This window comes from Macaca nemestrina, chromosome 10, assembly GCF_043159975.1.
Source record: "Macaca nemestrina isolate mMacNem1 chromosome 10, mMacNem.hap1, whole genome shotgun sequence".
NCBI lineage: Eukaryota > Metazoa > Chordata > Mammalia > Primates > Cercopithecidae > Macaca > Macaca nemestrina.
The window spans coordinates 80,197,677-80,223,416 of record NC_092134.1 but is presented as its reverse complement, the minus strand read 5'-3'; the positions used below and the strand labels follow the sequence as shown (position 1 = coordinate 80,223,416).

Here is a 25,740-nt window from a genome sequence, read left to right as displayed (position 1 = left end):
TTGTTTTTGTACTTTTAGTAGAGATGGGTTTTGCCATGTTGGCCAGGCTGGTCTCGAACTCCTGACCTCAGGTGATCCGCCCACCTCAGCCTACCAAAGCACTGGGATTACAGGCATAAGCCACCACGCCCGGCCGAAGCAGAACATTCTAACCAGGAGCAGGCATAGGGCCAAGAAGACCCACACAATTTCTTGCCTAAAATCCTCAGAGGTTTTCTATTTATCTTATTTTTTTAAATTATTTATTTATTTATTTTCGAGACAGAGTCTCACTTTCTCACCCAGGCAGGAATGCAGAGGTCCAAACACAGCTCACTGCAACCTTGACCTCCCAGACTCAAGTGATCCTTCTGCTTCAGTCCCCCAAGTAGCCAGGACTACAAGCGTGCACCCTCACGCCCAACTAATTTTTTGTATTTTTTTTGTAGAGACGGGGATTTTGCCATGTTGTCCAGGCTGGTTTTGAACTTCTGAGCTCAACGTATCTGTTCACCTTAGCCTCCCAAAGCACTAGGATTACAGGCGTGAGCCACCATGCCGGCCTTTATTTTCAGTTTTAATTTTATTATTTTTTGAGACAGGGTCTTGCTCTGTGCTCCCGGCTGGAGCGCAGTGATGTGATCTTGGCTCACTGCAGCCTCTGCCTCTTGCCTCAGTCTGCAGAGTAGCTGGGATTACAGGCTCATGCCACCAAGGTGGATAATTTTTTAAATTTTTTGTAGAGAATGTGGTCTCACTATATTGCCCACGCTAGTCTTGAGCTTCTGGGTTCAGGCGATCTTCCCCTAGGCCTCCCAAAGTGCTGAGATTACAGGCAGGAGCCACCTCGCCCAGCTGTTTTTCCCTTTTTACTTGGAATAAGATCCAAGTCCCTGCCATGGCTCACAAGACCCTGCGTGGTAGGACCTCTGCCTTACTCTCTGACCTGTGCCACTATGACTCTCCTCTTTGCTCCTGGCACTTGCCATCCCCACTCTCTGGAATGTTTGTCCACTAGATATTTCCATGGCGTGCTCTCTCACTTCTTTCAGGTCTTTGCCTCAGTGACGCCTTCCCTAACCACCGAATTTTAGATTGCCACCTCCAGCCTTCCTTATTTCTTTCTCAGCTTTATTTTTCTCCACAACCCAGCCACTCGGGTTCCATTCAGCCTCGGTCCGGGTCCACTCTGCCTCCTCTGCCAGGTTTTGATAGACTGCATCTCCCCCAAAGCCCTTAAGGGTGGTCATACCTGATTGGGGGCTGGTCTAACTGTCACTTCTGATAGAGTCACTTTTTATCACATCACCCTGGGATAAGAATAGCCTTTCTCAGGCCAGGCGCGGTGGCTCAAGCCTGTAATCCCAGCACTTTGGGAGGCCGACACGGGCAGATCACGAGGTCAGGAGATCGAGACCATCCTGGCTGACACGGTGAAACCCCGTCTCTACTAAAAAATACAAAAACTTAGCCGGGCGAGGTGGCGGGCGCCTGTAGTCCCAGCTACTCGGGAGGCTGAGGCAGGAGAATGGCGTAAACCCGGGAGGCGGAGCTTGCAGTGAGCTGAGATCCGGCCACTGCACTCCAGCCTGGGCGACAGAGCGAGACTCCGTCTCAAAAAAAAAAAAAAAAAAAAAAAAAAAAAAAAAAAGAATAGCCTTTCTCATGCTCTTAGTTATATGTTTACCTGTTTGCTTTTTGTCCCCACCCCACTCCACCCCTCACTTTTATGGGAACTCCGTAAGAGAAGAAACTTAGCATTCTTGTCCATTACCAAGGCCAGTGCCTGATGCATACTAGGTCTCAAATAATAGTTGACCAGGCTGGTTGTCAGTCTCCCAGAGAAAGCTGGGCACCCCCTACACTCACATCTGGGACTTGGTCTCCCTGGAAGTTCCTAGAACCCAGGCATCCCACCTCCTCTGCCAGCTCCCAACTACATCCCAGACTCCGTCTCTTAGAGCCCTCCTGTGGCCACTGCTATTGCCTGCTGCTGCTTCCCTGTCCCTTATGGGAGCTGTTTGGGGGCCCTGAAACAGCAGCTCTGGAGGTTGGTGTTGGAGAGACTCAGGCATCAGGATCCTAGAGCTCAATAAATTTTTTTTTGTTTTTTTTGTTTTTTTGGGGTCTTTTGAGACCAAGTTTCACTCTTGTTGCCTAGGCTGGAGTGCAACGGCGTGATCTCAGCTCACCACAACCTCCACCTCCTGGGTTCAAGTGATTCTCCTGCCTCAGCCTCCCGAGTAGCTGGGATTACAGGCATGTGCCACCACGCCCGGCCAATTTTGTAGTTTTAGTAGAGACGGGGTTTCTCCATGTTGGTCAGGCTGATCTCGATCTCCTGACCTCGGGTGATCTGCCCACCTTAGCCTCCCAAAGTGCTGGGATTACAAACATGAACCACCATGGCTGGCCAAGAAATGCTTTTTGATTGAGTAAAAGAGAAGACTTCAGAGATGACAGGGCCTCGCCAGGTGAAGAAGGGAGCAGGGGTACTCAGAGCAGAAGGACCAGTGTGAACGAAGGACTGGAGGCCTGGGAGTACACGTCATATTTGAAGAACGTGTTCTGATCTGGTGCTGTTGGAGGATTTTCAAGGGAGGGGGGTTGTAGGAGAACTTTGCCGGCCTGGAAGGGGAGGGCTGGAAGAGGAGGGCTGGATGTGGAGGGCTGAGCTCCCTGCAGGATCAGCAAGGCTCAGCATGTCTTAGGTTTAATCCTCCCCCCAACCGTCCGCCCCTCCTACTCCAACCCTGTCCTCCCCTTCACCCAGCCCCCAGCCTGACCACAACTGCAGCTGAATGGACTTCTCTCTGGGCCTACGCTTGGGGCCTCGGAATAAGAAGCCTGCCCACCAAGAGCCTCCTGCCCGCTCCAGGCATGGTCCACCTGCTGCCTCTCCTTGTCTCTCCTGTCCCCCCTCTGCCTGTGCCTTCCCCTGCCCTGGCTGTCCCCCACCCCCCTGTTCTTGCACTGCCTGTCCCTCTAGTGCAACTCCCTGCCCAACTTGTCCTAGCCTCCTGGGCCCATCCTGCACCTGCTCTTGCCCCCGCTGCCCTGCCTGTCCTCCCTTGACTTGTCCCCATAACTCCTGTGTCTCATGCTCCGGACCACCCTTGACCTGCTGCCACCCCTCACCCTGCCCGGTTTACCCTTGCTCCGTGAGCCGAGCTGCCTGTTTGAGCTCCCGTCTAGGCTGCAGTGACAGCTGTAGCTGTGGCCGAGGGGCTGCCTGGGGGCCTCCAGGCTCCCTTGGCTGCTGTAGCTGCTGCTTCAGGGGACAACAACGCAGTTCTCAGGGGCGCTGTCTGATAATTTAGGTGGACTGTTGCCCACCAGGAGACTGCCAGTCTCCTGGAGCACTTCCGCACTGCTGCCCTGGCAAGGAGGCAGAAGCTGGGTGGAGTGGGAGAAGGATCAGCTGGACCCCTCCCTCAAGCAGGTAGAGGCATCTGGCTTCCCCCAGTCCTGGGGAGGTGGCAGTGGGACTCTGCTTTGAAGTTAGTTTCTGGGTGTGCTCCTGCTGGTTCCAGAACCTCTTCCTCTGCAACCTCTGGAATGGAAAGTGTTCTTCTCAGGGCCTCCCCCACGGCCCCTGAAGGTGAGCAAGTTCGTCATTTCTTCCCCTCCACTGAGCCTCCATTGGAGTCTCCTCTGCAGTTCACATGAATAAATGGACTCTTCCTCTAGAGGAGCTGGAGGATCCTGGTCCAGAGGCCACTTCTTCTCCCTCTGACCTACACCCAAGATTGACCCAAGAGTCTCTGAATCCCTGGCCTCTCACCTTGAGTCAGGCAGAAAGGGTCAGTGGCTTTTGGACCAGAAGAAGAGGCTGAGTGGAAGATATTTGGTTCCTCCCTCCACTTGGAAATCCTTGGCATCCTTTGTGGTCTTTTGTTTCTAGCCAGGAACCCTCTGCCTAGATGTCTTGTCTTTCAAATCTCTGAGAGTTCACTCAGCCTCATGACCTCAATCTTGCAGCAGTGATCCCATCTGTGACATACAGGCTCATCTGGCGTGGGGATGAGGGAAGCTGGGAACCCTTGACTCAGGCTCCTAAGGATGGCATCCACACATAGCTATCTGTAAGTCTCCTGTCCCCAGGGGTGGGACTGGGAGATGAGACAAGCCACCCAGAGATAGCTGAGAGCCAGGCTCGGTGGGTCATGCCTGTAATCCCAGCACTTTGGGAGGCTGAGGCGAGTGGATCACCTGAGGTCAGGAATTCGAGACCAGCCTGGCCAACATAGTGAAACCCCATCTCTACTAAAAATACAACACAATTAGCTGGGCATGGTGGCGCGCATCTGTAATTCCAGCTACTAGGGAGGCTGAGGCAGGAAAATCGCTTGAGCCCGGGAGGCAGAGGTTGCAGTGAGCCAAGACCACACCATTGCACTCCAGCTTGGGCAACAAGAGTGAAACTTTGTCTCAAAAAAAAAAAAAAAAAAAGAGAGAGAGATAGCTGGAAGTGGAAGTGGGAGACTCTGGTACCTGCCTGGGACGAGCTCTTAGGCTGAGAGCCCCTCAGCACCGCTCCATGTCTCTCCAGTTTTCTGGCTCCTGCACTAATCTGTTTCAAGCTTCTTTTTCTTAGCTGCCTTCTCTAGCACTCCTTTCGTTCTTGTCTTTCTAGCTGTTTATTTTTCCTTCTGTCTTTCTACTTCACTGTCTCCATTTCTGTTTCCTCCTCACTCTCTGTCACTGGGACATTTTGCCTTCACCTAATTGTATCACTACATCTGTTTTCCCCACTCTCTATCCCTCTATTGCTCTATCTAATTTGAAATCAATTTAACATATGTCTTCAGCACTCTAGGAAAGGTTAAAAAAATTAGCATATGTGTTTTTCTTCCCCCTTGTCTGTCTCAATCCTTGTCTTCATGCTTATTTTCTTCCTTGGTCTTTCCTTTTCCCTCATATCTCTCTGCTTTTCTGTCCTGTTCTGCTTCTGGGTGCATTTCATTCTTTTTGTTTTTTGTTGTTCTTTTTTTGTTGTTGTTTGTTTGTTTTTTGAGACAGGGCTGGCTCTATCACCTAGGCTGGAATGCAGTGGTGCAATCAGAACTCATTGCAGTTTCTAACTCCCAGGCTCAAGTGATCCATCTCAGCCTCCCAAGTAGCTGGGACTACAGGCATGCACCACCACTCCTGGACAATTCTTTAAAATTATTTTGGAGACAGGTTCTCACTATGTTGCCCAGGCTGGTCTCAAACCCCTGGCCTCAAGCAAACCTCCCACCTCAGCCTCCCAAAGTGGTAGGACCACAGGTGTGAGCCACTGCACCTGGCCACATTTCATTCTTGATCCCTTCTATTTCTATTTCCCTTTCTTTGTCTCTCTTTATGTCTTCTCTATCTAGCTGCTTTTTCACTTCCTATCTCTCTTTCTGTCTCCCCATATCTGGTTTGCTCTTGTACTGCCCCATCCCCCCATCTCCCTATCTCCCTGGGTGCTACACAACAGAGCACACCATGCCTGTCTCATGTCTTTGTCATTGCTGCCCAAGGGCCAGAGCACTGAGCTCTCCACCAGTGTCTGTCATGGACACACAGTCCATGCCTTGGAGTGAGCCAGGGGTAGACATGTCTACCAGAATAGCCCTTCCTTTCCCCACTCACTATCCAGGCCATTCATTCCTGCTCAGCTTTAAGCCCAAGCCTCTTTTCTTTCTTTTTTGTCTTTCTTTTTTAATGATACTTCTCCCAAATTCTTATTCTGGAAGTTGGCAATTAAAAAATAAAAATAAATGGCTGGGTGCAATGGCTCATGCCTATAATCCCAGCACTTTGGGAAACTGAGGTGGGTGGATCACTTGAGGTCAGGAGTTCGAGACCAGCCTGGCCAACATGGTGAAACCCCATCTCTATTAAGAATACACAAATTAGTGGGGCGTTGTGGCATGTGGCTGTAATTCCAGCTACTTGGGAGGCTGAGGCAGGAGAATCACTTGAACCCAGGAGGCAGAAGCTGCAGTGAGCTGAGATCACGCCACTGCACTCCAGCCTGAGCAACAGAGTGAGACTCCGTATCAAGAAAAAAAAAAGAATTAAGCAAAAGAATTAAGCAGTTATTAGCCGGACGTGGTGGCAGGCACCTGTGGTCCCAGCTACTTGGGAGGCTGAGGCAGGAGAATGGCGTGAACCCAGGAGGCGGAGCTTGCAGTGAGCTGAGATCATGCCACTGCACTCCAGCCTGGGTGAGAGCGAGACTCCGTTTCAAAAAAAAAAAAAAAAAAGAATTAAGCACTTATGCTGCCTGCATGTATAAACTATATTTCAGGATAGCCAAATAGCTCTAATTGGTGAAGACAACTTCTTATTTACAGAATACTTCCAGCTAATGTGGAAGGAATATGGAATTAGAAAAATCACCATTTTGTAACTCCTAATGAAGTAACCGATCAAAGCAAGACTCACCTAATGGATGAAACCAAAGATGATGGGTGATGGAGAACTTTACAATGGAAATTGAGCTGCCACAACCTAACCCCACGGATGAATCTTAGCTTCACTAAAAGTGACACAACCAGGCACTGTGTACCTCCTGATGTGACATAATCTGAAGCACTCACCACCACCTATGAAGGAATCTTGCCAAAGAAACAAACAAACAAAGAAAATTGAACATAAACCTAATCAAACCTCTAGTGCTGACTTCCGTTTAACAGGAAATACAGGGAATGAAGGAACAAATAAAATGACACAATAAGGAAGTAGGTAGGCCGGGCGCGGTGGCTCAAGCCTGTAATCCCAGCACTTTGGGAGGCCGACACGGGCGGATCACGAGGTCAGGAGATCGAGACCATCCTGGCTAACACAGTGAAACCCCGTCTCTACTAAAAAATACAAAAAACTAGCCGGGCGAGGTGGCGGGCGCCTGTAGTCCCAGCTACTCGGGAGGCTGAGGCAGGAGAATGGCGTAGACCCGGGAGGCGGAGCTTGCAGTGAGCTGAGATCCGGCCACTGCACTCCAGCCTGGGCGACAGAGCGAGACTCCGTCTCCAAAAAAAAAAAAAAAAAGGAAGTAGGTAAACGCCCCTAGAATGTGTGACATTCTAAAGGAAATCTGACCCCATTTCTTCAACTAGTGAATGGCTGGGCAAAAAAAATGAGAAGGGACTTAAGAAGACAACCATTACATGGAACACAAGGACCTTGTTTGGTTCCTAATTTGGACAACTCAACTGTAAAGACAGTTGGGGACATGTAATTATGGACTGGGTATTTATGATAACAAGGAAGCAGTGCTAATTTTGTTAGATATAAAAATGGCTCTTGGGTTATAGAAGAGAAGGTTGTTATTTCCTAGAGATGTATGCTGAAGTATGGAGTGAAGTGACCTATTTAATTTTAAATATTTCAGCAGAGAAAAAAGGACAGAAAGGGGCTGGGCGTGGTGGCTCACATCTGTAATCCCAGCACTTTGAGAGGCCGATGCAAGAGGATCACAAGGTCAGGAGATCGAGACCAGCCTGGCCAACATGGTGAAATCCCGTCTCTACTAAAAATACAAAAATTAGCTGGGCGTGGAGGTGCACGCCTGTAATCTCAGCTACTTAGGAGGCTAAGGCAAAAGAATCGCTTGAACCCGGGAGGCGGAGGTTGCAGTGAGCCGAGATCGCACTATTGCACTCCAGCCTGGACAACAGGGTGAGACTGTCTCAAAAAAAAAAAAAAAAAAGAATATGTAAGTTCTGGCCTGGTTCGGTGGTTCACACCTATAATCCCAACACTTTGGGAGTCCGAGGTGGGTGGATCACCTGAGTACAGGAGATTGAGACCAGCCTGGCCAACATGGTAAAACCCCATCTCTACAAAAATTACAAAAAATTAGCCAGGTGTGGTGGCAGGCGCCTGTAATCCCAGCTACTCGGGAGGCTGAGGTAGGAAAATCGCTTGAACCTGGGAGGTGGAGGTTGCAGTGAGCTGAGATCGCACCATTGCACTCCAGCCTGGGTGACACAGCAAGACTCTGTCTCAAAAAAAAAAAAAAAAAAATATGGAAGTTCATAGAACTATGCTCTCTACCTTTGTGTATGTTTGAACATTTCCATAATAAAAGTTTTAAATGATGTTCCTCTGGTAAGCATGGTTTCCAGTAACTCCCAGAGCATCCTTCCCACTTGCTCTGAAAGCCAGGACTTACCCTTTGGCTCCCCATGCACAGATCCCAGCCCTTTCTCCCCTCCACCCAGGCCACCCTTTATCCCCTGTAGTTCTCTGCTAGCACAGTCCCCACATTTAGGACCTTTCCCAGCTGTGCTTCACAGGTCTGAGGGGCCAGAGAGACCTTAAGGAGTATACATATTTTGAATAGGTCCTACAATAAACAAAAATAAACCAAAATAATATAATATTGCTTTTGGTCCCTATTAGGTGCTTCTGAGCAAAATACAATGCAATAATGGTAGAAAACTGGCCTCCATCCTGTGAAATAGAAGGCAAGGGATGTAAGGTCATCCTGTCTCATCCACTGCCTTCATCCAGGATGATCTGCACCCCAAAGGAAATACCACTAAGAATTCAGAGACTCAGGCTGGGTGCAGTGGCTCACACCTGTAATCCTGGCAATTTGGGACACCAAGGCAGGAGGATCACAAGGTCAGGAGATCAAGACCATCCTGGCTAACACAGTGAAACCCCGTCTCTACTAAAATACAAAAATTAGCCAGGCGTGGTGGCATGCGCCTGTAGTCTCAGCTACTCGGGAGGCTGAGGCAGAAGAATCGCTTGAACCTGGGAGGCGGAGGTTGCAATGAGTTGAGATCGCATCATTGCACTCCAGCCTGGGCAACAGAGCAAGACTCCGTCTCAAGAAAAAGAATTCAGAGACTCACTGTCATGAGTTCAAGAGGCTGAAGCCCAGGACTGGGATGGAGGGCACTTACTGAGTAACCCTGGGAAAATCATGATTTTTTTTTCTTTTTCTTTTTCTTTTTTTTTTTTTTTTTGTTGTTGTTGTTGTTTTTGAGACAGAGTTTCGCTTTTGTTGCCCAGGCTGGAGTGCAATGGCGCGATCTCAGCTCACCACAACCTCTGCCTCCCAGGTTCAAGCGATTCTCCTGCCTCAGTCTCCCGAGTAGCTGGGACCACAGGCATGCGCCATCATGCCCAGCTAATTTTGTATTTTTAGTAGAGATGGGGTTTCTCCGTGTTAGTCAGGCTGATCTTGAACTCCCGACCTCAGGTGATCCACCCACATGGGCCTCCCAAAGTGCTGGGATTACAGGCATAAGCCACCGCACACGGCTTTTTCCTTTTTTAAAGACAGGGCTTGTTCTGTCACCCAGGCTGGAGTGCAGCGATACCATCAGAGCTCACTGCAGTCTCCAACTCCTGGGCTCAAGCAATCCTCCTGCCTAAGCCTCAGGAACAGCTGGGGTTACAGGCACCCACCACCATGCCCAGACAGGGGTTTCCCTAGTTGCCCAGGCTGGCCTCAAACTCCTGGCCTCAAGAGATCCTCCCACCTCAACTTCTTAAAGTGCTAGGATTACAGGTATGAGCCACCAAGCCTGGCAGAAAGCATGATTTTTAAAATTTTTATTTATTTATTTATTTATTTTTGAGACAGAGTCTCACTCTGTTGCCCAAGTTGGAGTGCAGTTGTGCAATCTTGGCTCACTGCAACCTCCACCTCCAGAGTTCAAATGATTCTCCTGCTTCAGCCACCTGAGTAGCTGGGATTATAGGCATGCACCACCAGGACCCAGCTATTTTTTTTGTATTTTTCGTAGGATGGGGTTTCGCCATGTTGGCCAGGCTGGTCTTGAACTCCTGGCTTCAAGAGATCCGCCCACCTTGGCCTCCCAAAGTGCTGGGATTACAGGCGCAAGCCACCACGCCCAGTCGGAAATCACGATTTTCTGTCTTAGTGTTTCTAGATGAAAGCATGGGGCCGGGCACGGTGGCTCAAGCCTGTAATCCCAGCACTTTGGGAGGCCGACACGGGCGGATCACGAGGTCAGGAGATCGAGACCATCCTGGCTAACATGGTGAAACCCCGTCTCTACTAAAAAGTGCAAAAAACTAGCCGGGCGAGGTGGCGGGCGCCTGTAGTCCCAGCTACTCGGGAGGCTGAGGCAGGAGAATGGCGTAAACCTGGGAGGCGGAGCTTGCAGTGAGCTGAGATCCGGCCACTGCACCCCAGCCTGGGCGACAGAGCGAGACTCCGTGTCAAAAAAAAAAAAAAAAAAAAAAAGGCCGGGCGCGGTGGCTCAAGCCTGTAATCCCAGCACTTTGGGAGGCCGAGACCGGCGGATCACGAGGTCAGGAGATCCAGACCATCCTGGCTAACCCAGTGAAACCCCGTCTCTACTAAAAAATACAAAAAACTAGCCGGGCGAGGCGGCGGGCGCCTGTAGTCCCAGCTACTCGGGAGGCTGAGGCAGGAGAATGGCATGAACCCGGGAGGCGGAGCTTGCAGTGAGCTGAGATCCGGCCACTGCACTCCAGCCTGGGCGACAGACCGAGACTCCGTCTCAAAAAAAAAAAAAAAAAAAAAAAAAAAAAAAAGCATGGGAACCATCACCCCTTTCTACTCTTCACTAGTTTGCCAGCTAGGGATGAAAGCGCTTTGGAACTTGTAGGATATAAACCAGCTGTTTTATCATAAGAAAGTATTTCTCAGGCTGGACGTGGTGGCTCACACCTGTAATCCCAGCACTTTGGGAGGCCAAGGTGGGTGGATCCCTTGAGTCCAGAAGTTCAAGACTGTTTTGGAACAGGGTCTCATTCTGCTGCCCAGGGTGTAGTGCAGTGGCGTGATCTCGGCTCACCACAACCTCTACCTCCCGAGTTCAAGCCATTCTCCTGCCTCAGCCTCCCGAGTAGCTGGGACTACAGGCACCCGTCACCACGCCCAGCTAATTTTTTGTATTTTTTTTTAGTAAAGACAGCATTTCACCGTGTTAGCCAGGATGGTCTTGATCTCCTGACCTCGTGATCCACCCGCCTCGGCCTCCCAAAGTGCTGGGATTACAGGCATGAGCCACCGCGCCCGGCCTGGACTAAACCTTCTTAAAACTCCTTAGGTACATCATAACTGATACGTGTTAACAGTTAATATGGGCCAGTACTTTCGATATTAATTTACATAAGTTACTCATTTCGTCATAGAATATTTATGAAATATTTATGATTAATACATATCAATGACTGTTTTAAGTATTGGGAATACAGGTGAACAAAACAGATAAAAATCTGTAGGGAGAAGAGATAGTAAATATTTACTTATTTATTTACTTAGAGACAAAGTCTTGCTCTGTCACCCAGGCTGGAGTGCAGTGGTGCAAACTTGGCTCACTGCGACCTCCGCCTCCTCTCGTCCCTCAGCCTCCTGAGTAGGTGGGATTACAAGCGCGCACCACCAGGCCCATCTAATCTTTTTGTTTGTTTGTTTGAGACAGAGTCTTGCTCTGTTGCCCTGGGCTGGAGTGCAGTGGTGCAATCTCAGCTTACCGAAACCTCTGCCTCCCAGGTTCAAGCGATTCTCCTGCTTCAGCCTCCCAAGTCGCTGGGATTACAGGTGCACACCACCACACCCAGCAAATTTTTGTATTTTTAGTAGAGATGGGGTTTCACCATGTTGGCCAGGCTGGTCTTAAATTCCTGGCCTCAAGTGATTCACCCATCTTGGCCTCTCAAAGTGCTGAGATTACAGGTGTGAGCCACCACACCTGGCCGAGATAGTAAATAAATAAACAAGGAAAATACATAGTGTACTGTGGAGTAAAAGCAGCAGAGAGAATAGAGAATTGAAAGGAAAATAGGTAGATTACTGTGCTGGAGGTGGTGTTGTTGCTATTTTAAACAGAAGGGCCACGGAAGGCCTCTCTGATCAGGTGACATTTTTTAAAAATTTGTTTTATGTTTTTTTGTGAGACAGAGTCTCGCTCTGTCACCCAGGCTGGAGTGCAGTGTTGTGAACTTGGCTCACGGCAACCTTTGCCTCCCCGGTTCAAGCGATTCTCCTGCTTCAGCCTCCTGAGTAGGTGGGATTACAGGTTTCCACCACCATGCCTGGCTAATTTTTCTATTTTTTTAGTAGAGACAGGGTTTCACCATATTGGCCAGGCTGATCTTGAACTCCTGACCTCAAGTGATCGACCTGCCTCGGCCTCCTAAACTGCTGGGATTACAGGTATGAGCCACCAGGCCCAGCCAAGATCAGGTGACATTTGAACAGAGAACTGGAGGAGGTGATGGGGGAACCACGTGGATATCTTGGAGAAGAATTGTACAGGGAACAGTGTGCAAAGGCCCTGGTGGTAACCAATATAGATGGAGTAGGAGGGAGAGTAGCAGGGGATGAAGTCAGAGGAGTGGCAGAAGGTCAGAGGACAGAGGGTCTTGTAGACCATTATAAAGATTTCGGCTTTTACCCTTAGTGAGATGGGAAGTCATTGGAGGCTCTTGAGGAGATAATACGGAAGCTGTAGAGAGGTTAAATAGCTTTTCCAAGGTAAAACAGCTTGAGTGGCAGAAGGTAGGGAGTTAAGCGCCAAGGCTGAAGTTCTTAACCCTATGCTGCATTTGGGCATTGCTCTCCTGTGACTTCAAAGAAACTGGGACACTGGGAAGTTATGCGGCTTGCCTAAGGCCACACAGCTGGTAAGTGACAGGGGCGGGATTGCGCCTTAATCTGTCTGCAGCCCGACTCCAAGTTCTTTACACCACACCGCCTCCCTCAGGTGTCTGGACCATACTGGCTTCTCTTGCATGGAGGTCACTGAAGTGGGAGAGGAGGCAAACCGAGGAGACCGTCTCGGCTTCGGGCGGCGGTGCTGTTCCTTAGGAAGCTCCAGCCCTTGGCTCTACCGGACTGCGGGCATCTTTCCCGAGCAAGGCACGGAAGAAAAGAAAATTGGCCTTTATTTCGGGGTGGCCCAGCAGGCATCCAAGAGCCAGAGGAGCAGGTGTCACGGGAGAGCGGCGAGCAAGGCCAGGCCAGGAGGAGCAACCGCAGCCGCCCACGGTCACCCCTTCCTGACCCACCCCAGGTGTCCGGAGTTCCGCGCCCGGGTAGGGGAAGGAGGGCGGACGGGGCGGGGTTTTGGCGCCGCGCCCCCGTCACGTGACGAAGCCATCATGGCGGCGGCCAGAGGCCTGCCCGGCTCCCGGAAGCAGGCTGTGAGGGGCGGGAGCGCTGCTGGAACCCGAGCTGGAGCCGCAGCCACAGCGGGGAGGGTGGCCGGGCGGCCTGGAGCCGGACGTGTCCGGGGTGTCCCCGCAGACCGGGACAGCAGGTGAGACGGAGTCTGGGCGAGGTGCAAGCGGATGTGGCATCGCTGGGCAGGGGCTAGGGGGCGCAGTGGGGCGCCAGTGACCTGGAGGAGTGGGTATCTGAGATGCACACGCATGACCCTGAAACAACTCGAGAGGCCTGCGCGGGTGGGAGGGATGCCCGGGACAGAGGATGAGACACTGAGGGCAAAAAGGGGCTCCCCATCGAGGATGGGAGGTAATAGAAGGACGTGTGCGGGAGGTGCTGTGGGAAAGGGCAGTAGAATTTGGGGGACCGGGATTATTGGAAGGGACTCCCTCTTTACAGGCAAGGATGGGGTGAGTGCTCAGTCCTCTCCCCTGTCCTCTTACCCCTCCCTGCCCCACAGTGTCCTAGGAGACAGCTCTGGCGGGGCCACTCCTCCCACCCACCCAACTGGTCCCTCCGGTCTGAGATCTTGGGGAGTGGAGTTGACGGGGTTGGGTGGAGCTGCCTTCTGCTTAAGACAGTCGGCCCCTTGACCGTGCTGCCCGAAGGATGGATATGACTCTGACCCCCACCTCTCTTCCCAGGTCGTCGGGGGCCCACCATGCTGGTGACTGCCTACCTTGCTTTTGTAGGCCTCCTGGCCTCCTGCCTGGGGCTGGAACTGTCAAGGTGCCGGGCTAAGCCCCCTGGAAGGGCCTGCAGCAATCCCTCCTTCCTTCGGTTTCAACTGGACTTCTATCAAGTCTACTTCCTGGCCCTGGCAGCTGACTGGCTCCAGGCCCCCTACCTCTATAAACTCTACCAGCATTACTACTTCCTGGAAGGTCAAATTGCCATCCTGTATGTCTGTGGCCTTGCCTCTACAGTCCTCTTTGGCCTGGTGGCCTCCTCCCTTGTGGATTGGCTGGGTCGCAAGAATTCTTGTGTGCTCTTCTCTCTCACTTACTCACTATGCTGCTTAACCAAACTCTCTCAAGACTACTTTGTGCTGCTAGTGGGCCGAGCACTTGGTGGGCTGTCTACAGCCCTGCTCTTCTCAGCCTTCGAGGCCTGGTACATCCATGAGCACGTGGAACGGCATGACTTCCCTGCCGAGTGGATCCCAGCTACCTTTGCTCGAGCTGCCTTCTGGAACCATGTGCTGGCTGTAGTGGCAGGTGTGACAGCTGAGGCTGTAGCAAGCTGGATAGGGCTGGGGCCTGTAGCGCCCTTTGTGGCTGCCATCCCTCTCCTGGCTCTGGCAGGGGCCTTGGCCCTTCGAAACTGGGGGGAGAACTATGATCGGCAGCGTGCCTTCTCAAGGACCTGTGCTGGAGGCCTGCGCTGCCTCCTTTCGGACCGCCGCGTGCTGCTGTTGGGCACCATACAAGCTCTATTTGAGAGTGTCATCTTCATCTTTGTCTTCCTCTGGACACCTGTGCTGGACCCACATGGCGCCCCTCTGGGCATTGTCTTCTCCAGCTTCATGGCAGCCAGCCTGCTTGGCTCTTCCCTGTACCGTATTGCCACCTCCAAGAGGTACCACCTTCAGCCCATGCACCTGCTGTCCCTTGCTGTGCTCATCGTCGTCTTCTCTCTCTTCATGTTGACTTTCTCTACCAGTCCAGGCCAGGAGAGTCCAGTGGAGTCCTTCATAGCCTTTCTACTTATTGAGTTGGCTTGTGGACTATACTTTCCCAGCATGAGCTTCCTACGGAGAAAGGTGATCCCTGAGACAGAGCAGGCTGGTGTACTCAACTGGTTCCGGGTACCTCTGCACTTACTGGCTTGCCTAGGGCTCCTTGTCCTCCATGACAGTGATAGAAAAACAGGTACTCGGAACATGTTCAGCATTTGCTCTGCTGTCATGGTGATGGCTCTGCTGGCGGTGGTGGGACTCTTCACCGTGGTAAGGCATGATGCTGAGCTGCGGGTACCCTCACCTACTGAGGAGCCCTATGCCCCTGAGCTGTAACCCCATGCCAGGACAGGATAGCTGGGACAGACTCTTGAATTCCAGCTATCCAGGATTGTACAGATCTCTCTGTGACTGACTTTGTGACTCTGTCCTGTGGTTTCTCCTGCCACTGCTTTGTGTTTGGGAGGACATGATGGGGGTGATGGACTGGAAAGAAGGTGCCAAAAGTTCCCTCTGTGTTACTCCCATTTAGAAAATAAACACTTTTAAATGATCATTGATTTGATTTACTCATCCTTACCTGTAGCCTTCTCAGTAGTTTCTGGCGAGTGGGCAGCTAGAGGTTTTTTGTTTTTTGTTTTTTCATTTTTTTATTTTTTGAGACGGAGTCTTGCTCTGTCGCCCAAGCTGGAGTGCAATGGTGCGATCTTGGCTCACTGCAACCTCCGCCTCCCAGGTTCAAGTGATTCTCCTGCTTCAGCCTCCCAAGTAGCTGGGATTACATGTGCCTGCTACCATGCCCAGCTAATTTTTTTTTTTTTTTAGTAGAGATGGGGTTTCACCGTGTTGACCAGGCTGATCTTGAACTCCTGATTTCAGGTGATCCACCCACCTCGGCATCCCAAAATGTTGGGATTACAGGCGTGAACCACCACGCCAGGCCCAGCTAGAGGTTTTGAGGTGAGATTATCAGCAAAAGTTTTCTATTTCTAACCTCTCCAAGGCTGTCTCCAGTTCAGACTGAGAACTATGGAACTGTTCTCAGCAGAGCTGTGTGGGAAGGGCCTGAGGCTCCTAGGTCCTCCACATGCCTCTGTTGCTGGACAGGCACTGCCCCCAGTTGTCAAGCAGAACCCTTGCTTACATCCAGAGTAAGATGATCTCTGTAGCACATGGGGTAGATGCCCAGTATGCCAGGCCACTGAGCAAAGATTCCAGGGGCTTGGGCTGCTGCTGTGACCACCTCTTCAGCAAAGCCAGGGCCCTTCCTACCAAAGTAAGCTTGCAGCTCAGCACAGGCCTGCTGCCTGCCTTTTGCCTCTGTGGCTATGAATGCACCATTTGTCCAGCATCATCAGGGTCTACCAGATCCTTTATCCCTGCATGAAACTGAAGTGAAAGGCTGCCAAGGGGAGAGAGTGGTGCATTGCTGAGGGACTAGGATATCTTGTCTATACCTGACTCTCCTCCACCCAGCCTGAATGAGGGTGAGGGAGCCATCAGGGCAGGAAACAGTACTAGTGAGCCAGTTCTGTGGGTCCCTCCCTGCCTCACCTCTGATTGTATCTGCCTTTCCTCCTCCCACCAAAACCTGGGCTTCTCAGGGGAAGCACAGCCAGCTTTAAGAAGGGTAGGAAGGGAAGGAGGGTAGGCTCAAGGATGTGTCCTGGAATGTGCTTGGGATGGGCATGGGGGACACCTATCCCTTCTGGAAAGGGGTTGATGACCTTTCCTTGGGTCCCAGACTACTTCTCAGACAGAAAGATGCAGGATGTTCCAAGAACTGCAGGTCCCAACCTGTGTGGAAAGATAGCATCAGCAGGTGCTGGTGGAATGCAGGGTGGAAGGGCTTCTGCAGAGTGAGGCCAAGGGGAGGAATGGGTGGTGGTCTCAGTTCCCTTCTCAGACCAGAAAAAAACATGTTGCCCCACCCAAGCTTCAGGGAATAGAGGTTGAGATTAAGTAAGAAAAAATGTATCAGCCAGGTGTGGTGACTTACACCTGTAATCCCAGCACTTTGGGAGACCAAGGCAGGCAGGAGTTTGAGCCCAGGAGTTTGAGACCAGCCTGGGCAATGTGGCAAAACCCCATCTCTACAAAAAATAGACAAATTAGTTGTGCATAGTGGCATGTGCCCATAGTCTGAGCTACTTGGGAGGCTGAGGTGGGAGGATCAATTGAACCTGGGAGATCGAGGCTGCAGTGAGTGATGATTGAGCCATGCCACTGCACTCCAGCCTGGGCAACAGAGTGAGACTCTGTCTCAACAAACAAAAAAAAGAAAGGGTATCTTTTCTACTATACCCCTACTCCTGCCACTCATCATCTCAAGACTAAAGACAGAGTCTTGCAATAACTCCACTTCCTCTTTCTGCCCTGTTGGGCTAGACCTGGATATACTTTATAGTTAGTTATTTGTAGACATTGCGTCTCTTTCTATCATGCTATGATCTTGAGGGGACGAGGAAACAGTCTTACTACCTTTATCTCCTGCATATATACACACAAGTGGATGCTTTCCTCATGGCTGTGCTCAGTACATATCCGGAGAGGAGACAGGCTAGCTCACACCTGGCTTTTCAGGAGACACTTGATAATTTGTTGTTTTGGATGACAATAATTATCATTATTATTGTTTTTTGTTTTATTTTGTTTTTGAGACAGGGTCTTGCTCTGTTGCCTAGGCCAGAGTGTAATGGCAGGATCACGGCTTACTACAGCCTCGACCTCTTGGGCTCAAGCGATCTTCCCACCTTAGCCTCCCGAATAGTAGGGACTACAGGCAGCACCACCACACCTAGCTAATTTTTAAAATTTTTGTGTAGAGACAAAGGTCTCACTATGTTGCCCAGGCTCATCTGAAACTTCTGGGTTCAAGCCATCCTCCCTTCTCAGGCTCCCAAAGTGCTAGGATTACAGGTGTGAGCCACCACACCTGGCCTGACGGTAATTATTTAGGGGCCCTCACCTTCCTAAGTGATATGGAAACAGAGGGCTAGGGGAGATTAATGAGATTCCTTTAGCTTTGTCCCTGCTGAGCTTGCTTCAAAGGGGCTGGTGGCAAATAGAGTGGAGAGGGTTCTTTCCTGTCAGACTCACAGCGTGTTAGGAGCTGGAAGGCATCTTAGAGATTATCCATTTGGCCTTAAACATTTTTTATTGAGCACCTACTATGCCATGTGTTTTACTGCTAGGTACCGGTGATATATTTATTTATTTATTTATTTTTAAATTTTTTTGAGATGGAGTCTCGCTCTGTTGCCAGGCTGGAGTGCAGTGGCATGATCTTGGCTCCCATGTTCAAGTGATTCTCCTGCCTCAGCCTCCCGAGTAGCTGGGACTACAGGCATGCCCCACCACACCCAGCTAATTTTTGTATTTTTAGTAGAGACCAGATTTCACCATGTTGGCCAGAATGGTCTCAATCTCTTGACTTCATGATCCACCCACTTCAGCCTCCCAAGGTGCTGGGATTACAGGGATTACACTTGTGAGCCACCGCGCCTGGACTTATTTATTTATTTACCCAAGAGGAAAATCCACTTAAAGAAAGCAAATAACTTGCCTAAGGGCATGTAGTAAGTGAGTGATGAAACTAAGACTAAACCTTGCCTCAGGTTGCCAACCCAGTGCCCCCTCTATGACACATGCTGCCTCTGTCCCATGGGCCTTCACTTACCTGTCTTTTAGCCTCCATCCCTGCTTCCCCATCTGAAGCTCTGTCCCTGGAGAACAGCAAGAGAGTAGGAGCATTTGGCTATCTGATCCACTTAGGGGTATCTGTCCAGATTATTCAAATGAGGGATTGGTTCACCAGGTGCATATTCCCTGCAAAATGCTGCTCATGATGCTCCACCAAGAGGCCCCATAAGGGAAGTGATTAAAAATGTGGATCTGAGGCTGGGTGTGGCAGCTCACGCCTGTAATCCCAGCACTTTGGGAGGCCGAGGTGGGCGGATCACGAGGTCAGGAGATCGAGACCATCCTGGCTAACATGGTGAAACCCCATCTCTACTAAAAATACAAAAAAAATTAGCCGAGCGAGGTGGCGGGAGCCTGTAGTCCCAGCTACTCGGTAGGCTGAGGCAGGAGAATGGCGTGAACCCAGGAGGCAGAGCTTGCAGTGAGCTGAGATGCACCACTGCACTCCAGCCTGGGCAACAGAGTGAGACTCCGTCTCAAAAAAAAAAAAAAAAAAAAAAAATGTGGATCTGAGGGCCGGGTGCGGTAGCTCATGCCTGTAATCCCAGCACTTTGGGAGGCCGAGGCAGGTGGATCACAAGGTCAGGAGATCAAGACCATCCTGGCTAAGATGGTGAAACCCTATCTCTATTAAAAATACAAAAAAGTAGCCGGGTGTGGTGGCAGGCGCCTGTAGTCCCGGCTACTTGGGAGGCTGAGGCAGAAGAATGGCATGAACCCAGGAGACGGAGCCCAGACTTGGTGACAGTGGGAGACTCCGTCTGAAAAAACAGAAAACAATGTGGATCTGGCCCGGCACAGTGGCTCACTCCTGTAATCCCAGCACTTTGGGAGGCCAAGGCAGGTGGATCACCAGAGGTCAGGAGTCGAGACCAGCCTGGCCAACATGGTGAAACCCCATCTCTATGATAATACAAAAATTATCCAGGCATAGTGGTGGGCACCTGTAATCCCAGCTACTCAGGAGGCTGAGGCAGGAGAATCACTTGAACCTGGGAGGCAGAGGTTGCAGTGAGCTGAAATCATGCCATCATGACATTGCACTCCAGCCTGGGCAACAAGCAACAAGAGTGAAACTCCATCTCAAAAAAAAAAAAGAGCCCAACTGCCTGATTTGAATCTGGCTCAACAACTCTGTGCCTCAGTTTCCTCGTCTGTGAAATGGGGAGGATAGCATAGTTTCAACCCCTAAGGGTTCCTGTGAGGATTAAATGCATCATTGTACTTAAGTGCTTAGAACAGTATTTGGCCCACAGTATAAGCACTACATAAGTGTTTGCTTTTATATTTTATTTCTTAACTTCTCCAATCCAGTTGAGCCTATCTGGATTTGAGTGTGGGAATGAGTGGACAGGACTGTAATGGGGTGCAGAACTTTCCAATGCATCTCAGTGATTGGGGGATTCCCAGCAGCGTTTATCCTCAGTACTGGTCCAGATGGAATTATCGAGCTATTTGAAAAGGCTTCTACTCTGGGGTATGTGAGCATCTGAGCTGGGTGTCAGTGTGTTCCACTTGAACCCATTTCCTCTTCCTCTAGTGGGAAGGTCAGCTTGGGGTTAGACTGGATACAACCACCATCTTTCACTAAGAGGCTCCTGATTTTCTGAATTTCCATCCAGCTGGAAACATGATTATTTGATCTGGAGCTTTTAAGCGATCCTGAGGAGAGAAGAGAAACATCCCAAGGACCCAGGAGCCAATGGATGAGGAGGCAGGAGGACTGGGGCAGGAAGAGAGTACAGGATTCTTTTTTTTTTTTTTGAGACGGAGTCTTGCTCTGTAGCCTGGGCTGGAGTGCAGTGGCCGGATCTCAGCTCACTGCAAGCTCCGCCTCCCGGGTTTAGGCCATTCTCCTGACTCAGCCTCCGGAGTAGCTGGGACTACAGGCGCCCGCCACCTCGCCCGGCTAGTTTTTTGTATTTTTAGTAGAGACGGGGTTTCACGGTGTTAGCCAGGATGGTCTCGATCTCCTGACCTCGTGATCCGCCCGTCTCGGCCTCCCAAAGTGCTGGGATTACAGGCTTGAGCCACCGCGCCCGGCCGAGAGTACAGGATTCTAAGGCCTGGAGGATGACCTCTTCCTGGAAATTCAGTCCCTGCCCTGGGAGGGGAGGGGCTGTTCCCAGCTAATGGTCAGCTGAGTCTAGGTACTCTCCTCATTGCTATTCCCCTAACCCCGATCCTGTGGTTTTCCCTGTCCTTTTTATTATGTTCTGCCTCCCCATAGAACCACAGATTGGAAATGTAACACAAACAAATGTCATGCTTGGAATCAGATCTGAAGTTATAAAAATACCTCACATTTACTTTAACTGTTTTTTCCATAAAGTTATAGGGTCTCATTGTAAAATGGTCAAATGCAAAAACAGAAATGCATATTTAATACACATATGTGAATATCAGTATGTGCTAATTATGTTATAGTAGTATATTAAAATACATATATTTGTATTGCTATATAAATATACAGTTAACATTTGAACAACAGCAAGCCACTGACCCATGGCGCAGTTCAAAACCTGCGTATGGCCCTTCCTTCCTTCCTTCCTTCCTTCCTTCCTTCCTTCCTTCCTTCCTTCTTTCCTTCCTTCCTTTCTTTCCTTTTTTTTTTTTTTGAGACAGGGCCTCCCTCTTTCACCCAGGCTAGAGTGCAGTGGCACGATTTTGACTCACTGCAGCCTTAGCCTCCTGGATTCAAGCAATTTTCCTACCTGTGCCTCCCCAGTAGCTGGGACTGCAAGGTGTGTGCCGCCATGCCTGACTAATTTTTGCATTTTTAGTAGAGACGGGGTTTCACTATGCTGGCCAAGCTGGTCTCAAACGCCTGACCTCAAGTGATCCATCCACCTTGGCCTCCCAAAGTGCTGCGGTTACAGGAGTGACACACCATGCCCGGCTTTTTCTTGAGACTGAATCTTGCTGTGTCACCCAGGCTGGTCTCTAACTCCTGAGCTCAAGCGATCCTCCCACCTCCACCTCAGCCTCCAGACTAGCTGGGACTACTCGAACTACTCGAACACCACCATGCTTGGCTTTTTTTTTAAATTTTGCCTTCTGTTGCTGCCTCTGAAAATAATTCACTTTTTTTCTTTTTCTTTTTAAGACAAGGTCTTATGTCGCCCAAGCTAGAGTGCAGTGGCATGATAACAGTTCACTGCAGCCTCGACCTCCTGGGCTCAAGCAGTCCTCCCACCTCTGAGTAGTTGGGACTACAGGTGCACACCACCACACTCAGCTAATTTTAATTTTTTGTAGAGAAGACGGTCTCACTATGTGGCCCAGGTTAGTCTCAAACCCTTGAGCTCAAGCAGTCCTCCCACCTCAGCCTCCCAAAGTGTTGGGATTACAGGTGTGAGCCACTGTGACTAGCCTGAAGATAATTCTTTAAAGTTACTTTAATTTTTACTTTTTTTTTTTTTTTGAGAGGGAGCCTCGCTCTGTCACCCAGGCTGCAGTGCAGTGGCACGATCTCGGCTCACTGCAATCTCCGCCTCCCGGGTTCACGCCATTCTCCTGCCTCAGCCTCCCGAGTAGCTGGGACTACAGCTACCCACCACCACACCCGGCTAATTTTTTGTATTTTCAGTAGAGATGGGGTTTCACCATGTTAGCCAGGATGGTCTCAATCTCCTGACCTCATGATCCATCCACCCACCTTGGCCTCCTAAAGTGCTGGGATTACAGGTGTGAGCCACTGTGCCCAGCCAATTTTTTTTTTTTTTTTTTTTTTTGAGATGGAGTCTCGCTCTTGTCACACAGGCTAGAGTGCAATGGTGCAATCTCAGCTTACTGCAACCTCCACCTCTGGGTTCAAGCCATTCTCCTGCCTCAACCTCCCAAGTAGCTGGGATTACGGGCGCCCACCACCACGCCTGGCTAATTTTTGTATTTTTAGTAGAGACGGGGTTTCACCATGTTGACCAGGTTGGTCTCAAACTTCTGACCTCAGGTGATGTGCCCACCTCGACCTTCCAAAGTGCTGGGATTACAGGCGTGAGCCACCGCACCCAGCCTCATGCTTTATTTTTTTTTGAGCCGGGCTCTTGCTATGTTGGCCAGCCTGGAGTGCAGTGGCTATTCTCAAGTGAGATCATAGCTCACCATATCCTTGAAGTCCTGGGCTAAAGCAATCCTCCTGCCTCAGCCTCCTCCCAGCCTCAACCTCCTGAGTAGCTGGGATGTTAGGCATGCACCATCACACCCGGCCATTATTTATTTATTTATTTTTTGGGGTAGAGACAGAGTCTCACTATGTTGCCCAGGCTGGTCTCAAACTCTGGGCTCAAGGGATCTCCCACCTCGGCCTCCCAAAGTGTTGGGATTATAGGTGTAAGCCACTGCTCCTGGCCAAAACATGTTTTGTTTTGTTTTTTTAGACGGAGTCTCGCTCTATCGCCCAGGCTGGAGTGCAGTGGTGCAATCTCGGTTCACTGCAACCTCTGCCTCTCGGGTTCACGCCATTCTCCTGCCTCAGCCTCCCGAGTAGCTGGGACTACAGGTGCCCACCACTGCGCCCGGCTAATTTTTTGTATTTTTAGTAGAGATGGGGTTTCACCGTGTTAGTTAGGAGATGGTCTCCATCTCCTGACCTCATGATCCACCTGCCTTGGCCTCTAGAAGTGCTAGGATTAAAGACCTTAGCCACTGCGCCTGGCCCAAAACATGTTTTTGTTTTTTTGTTTGTTTGTTTTTTGTTTTTTTTTTTGTTTGTTTGTTTGTTTTTGAGACGGAGTCTCGCTTTGTCGCCCAGGCTGGAGTGCAGTGGCCGGATCTCAGCTCACTGCAAGCTCCGCCTCCCGGGTTTACGCCATTCTCCTGCCTCAGCCTCCCGAGTAGCTGGGACTACAGGCGCCCACCACCTCGCTCAGCTAGTTTTTTGTATTTTTTAGTAGAGACGGGGTTTCACCATATTAGCCAGGATGGTCTCGATCTCCTGACCTCGTGATCCGCCCGTCTCGGCCTCCCAAAGTGCTGGGATTACAGGCTTGAGCCACCGCGCCCGGCCCAAAACATGTTTTTTAATGACTGCCGTGCATCGTTAGGGTCTTCAAGGCTATCTGAGGCCTTCTCCTATTTGAGGCTAACAGAACTCCTGGAGGTAGTGAGGATTGATGTTACTGTTCCCATTTCACTGAGAAGGAACAAATTAGAACTGGCACTAGAACCTGGCTCTTCTGTCCTGTCTCATTTTCAAAGCTCTTTCAACCATCCTGTGCTGCCTCTATAAGTTTGTGATTCACATGAGGAAATAATGTGACTCAAGTTCATATTAGTCAGCCTTTATTGATCTGTTGATACTTAAAGTATTTCTTGTAAGAAGTAGAAAAGAAATAAAAAAGAAAACAGAAGAAGAAAAAAGAAAAAAGCAAAACAAAAAACAACCCAAAATAAATAAATAAATAAATAAAAAAGAATAAGCTCTCTGCCCTTGAAGAGTTTAGAATTAAGTAGGTATAATAGGCTGGGCATAGCCAGGCATGGTGGCTCAAGCCTGTAATCCCAGCACTTTGGGAGGCTGAGGCAGGTGGATCACTTGAGGTCAGGAGTTCAAGACCAGCCTGGCCAACATGGTGAAACCCCATCCCTACTAAAAATACAAAACATTAGCTGGGCGTGGTGGTGGGCCCCTGTAATCCCAGCTACTTGGGAGGCTGAGGCAGGAGAATCACTTGAACCTAGGAGGGAGAGGTTGCAGTGAGCTGAGATCACGCCATTGTACTCTAGCCTGGGTGACAAGAGCGAAACTCCGTCTCAAAAAAAAAAAAAAATGCTGGGTATAGTGGCTCATGCCTGTACTTGTAGCACATTGGGAGGCTAAGGCCACGGAGGATCACTTGAGCTCAGGAGTCCGAGACCAGCCTGGGCATCATAGTGAGACCTCGTTTCTATCTTAAAAAAAAAAAAAATTGTAGGTATAATAAAATACATTGGGAAAAAGTCCTAGAATGCTTGCTAAACAACAGGTAAATGAACACTGATAGCTAAGGTGTAAGTAAGAGGAATTGAGTACTGTGACGAATAATTTTTTTTTTTTAGACAGAGTCTTGCTCTGTCAACCAGGCTGCAGTGCAGTGGCAGGATCTCAGCTCACTGTAACCTTTGCTTCCCAGGTTCAAGAGATCCTCTCAAGTAGCTGGGACTACAGGCCCCCAACACTACACTGGCTAATTTTTGTATTTTCAGTAGAGATGGGGTTTCGCCATGTTGGCCAGGCTGGTCTCGAGCTCCTGACCTGATGTGATCCACCTGCCTCGGCCTCCCAAAGTGTTGGGATTACAGGCGTGAGCCACCGCGCCCGGCCTTCTTTTCTTTCTTTTTACAAAAATAATCTTCCCTTCTAGATTCTTAACTCATAAAAGAGCTCTATGATGATGCAGAAAGATGAATTATCCAGTAGAGTTCATCAGCGACAAGCTGATAACCACTTTTGAGCTTAATCCTTTGGTAGAGGAAGGAAAGAGACAGCTGAATCTGTGTTTGGGGAAGTGGTTAGTACTTACAAAACATAAGCCATTAAAGACTGTGAAATATCCCAGGAAATGAATTTCCAGAGTTCTTCCTGCCACTCACAACTCCCACCCCACCCCACTACCCTCTCTCCCCAATCAAAGAGCACCAGATCTTGTCTTTCTCATACAACCGATAGAAGGAGTAAGGCTGGAAGGCAGAGAGAGAGCTGGAGGTCGCTACGGGTACTAATTTTAGTTCCCCTAGAAAACCATCTTTAAAATAATTTCGTAGGAAGTTGGGCGTGGCGGTGCACGCCCGTAGACTCAGCACTTTGGCAGGCCAAGCCGGGAGGATCACTTAAGCCAGGAGTTCGAGGCTGCAGTGAGCTGTGATCGCGCCACTGCACTCCAGCCTGTGTGTCAGAGCAAGACCCTGTCAAAAAAAAAAAAAAAAAAAAAAAAAAAAGCATAGAAGTCTAAACCCTTTTCTTCTAGTAACCCAAACTGCGTGAGTTCCCAACTAAGTTCTTTTTGTTATTTCTCTTCTCTTGAAACTTAAACTCTTGCCTGAGCTCTGAAGATAAAGGAGGAAAAGGGGTGGCATTACCGATAGCGACTAAGCGACGGGTAGCTGAGAAACTGAGCTCTGACTGGAAAAAACGGGGAAACCCGCACTCCAAGCAGCCTTTACGCACAAAGCAGCAAGACCCTCCGGGGCGCCGCGGGAGCGCGCAGCGCGGCGGGTAAACTACAACTCCCAGCGTGCCGCGCGA

The 25,740-nt window shown here is 50.0% G+C and overlaps 2 protein-coding genes and 1 long non-coding RNA gene across 5 annotated transcripts; 2 read left to right on the top strand and 1 right to left on the bottom strand.

The window, feature by feature from the left end:
- Window positions 1-1,732: 1,732 nt before the first annotated feature.
- Window positions 1,733-8,805, top strand: LOC139356755 (late cornified envelope-like proline-rich protein 1). Its single transcript, XM_071071670.1, has 2 exons — window positions 1,733-4,064; window positions 6,309-8,805. The coding sequence occupies exon 1, from the start codon at window positions 2,781-2,783 to the stop codon at window positions 3,297-3,299; it is 519 nt and encodes a 172-aa protein (XP_070927771.1). The 5' UTR covers window positions 1,733-2,780; the 3' UTR covers window positions 3,300-4,064; window positions 6,309-8,805.
- Window positions 8,806-12,676: 3,871 nt separating this feature from the next.
- Window positions 12,677-15,369, top strand: LOC105474281 (major facilitator superfamily domain containing 5). 3 transcript variants are annotated; one of them, XM_011728832.3, is made up of 2 exons: window positions 12,677-13,033; window positions 13,780-15,369. In XM_011728832.3, exons 1-2 carry the CDS (start codon window positions 12,703-12,705, stop codon window positions 15,147-15,149), a joined length of 1,701 nt encoding a protein of 566 aa, XP_011727134.2. In that variant the 5' UTR covers window positions 12,677-12,702; the 3' UTR covers window positions 15,150-15,369. The 3 variants fall into 3 exon arrangements, with proteins under 3 accessions (XP_011727134.2, XP_011727133.1, XP_011727132.2); XM_011728831.2 differs by lacking the exon at window positions 12,677-13,033 and adding an exon at window positions 13,056-13,229; XM_011728830.2 differs by lacking the exon at window positions 12,677-13,033 and adding an exon at window positions 13,315-13,444.
- Window positions 15,370-19,788: 4,419 nt separating this feature from the next.
- LOC139356754 (uncharacterized) lies at window positions 19,789-25,726 on the bottom strand. The gene is made up of 2 exons (XR_011609145.1): window positions 25,575-25,726; window positions 19,789-20,177 (listed from the first exon to the last, which is right to left on the bottom strand). It is a non-coding gene; the product is annotated as an uncharacterized lncRNA (long non-coding RNA).
- Between the last annotated feature and the right edge of the window lie 14 nt (window positions 25,727-25,740).

What these genes read in the sequence shown, in the direction of transcription:
- LOC139356755 (XM_071071670.1), top strand. Translation starts at nt 2,781, where the DNA reads ATGGACTTCTCTCTGGGCCTACGCTTGGGGCCTCGGAATAAGAAGCCT.
- LOC105474281 (XM_011728832.3), top strand. Translation starts at nt 12,703, where the DNA reads ATGGAGGTCACTGAAGTGGGAGAGGAGGCAAACCGAGGAGACCGTCTC. An exon ending in AGGAGGGCGGACGGGGCGGG is followed by an intron (nt 13,034 to 13,779) that starts GTTTTGGCGCCG and finishes CTCTCTTCCCAG; the next exon opens with GTCGTCGGGGGCCCACCATG.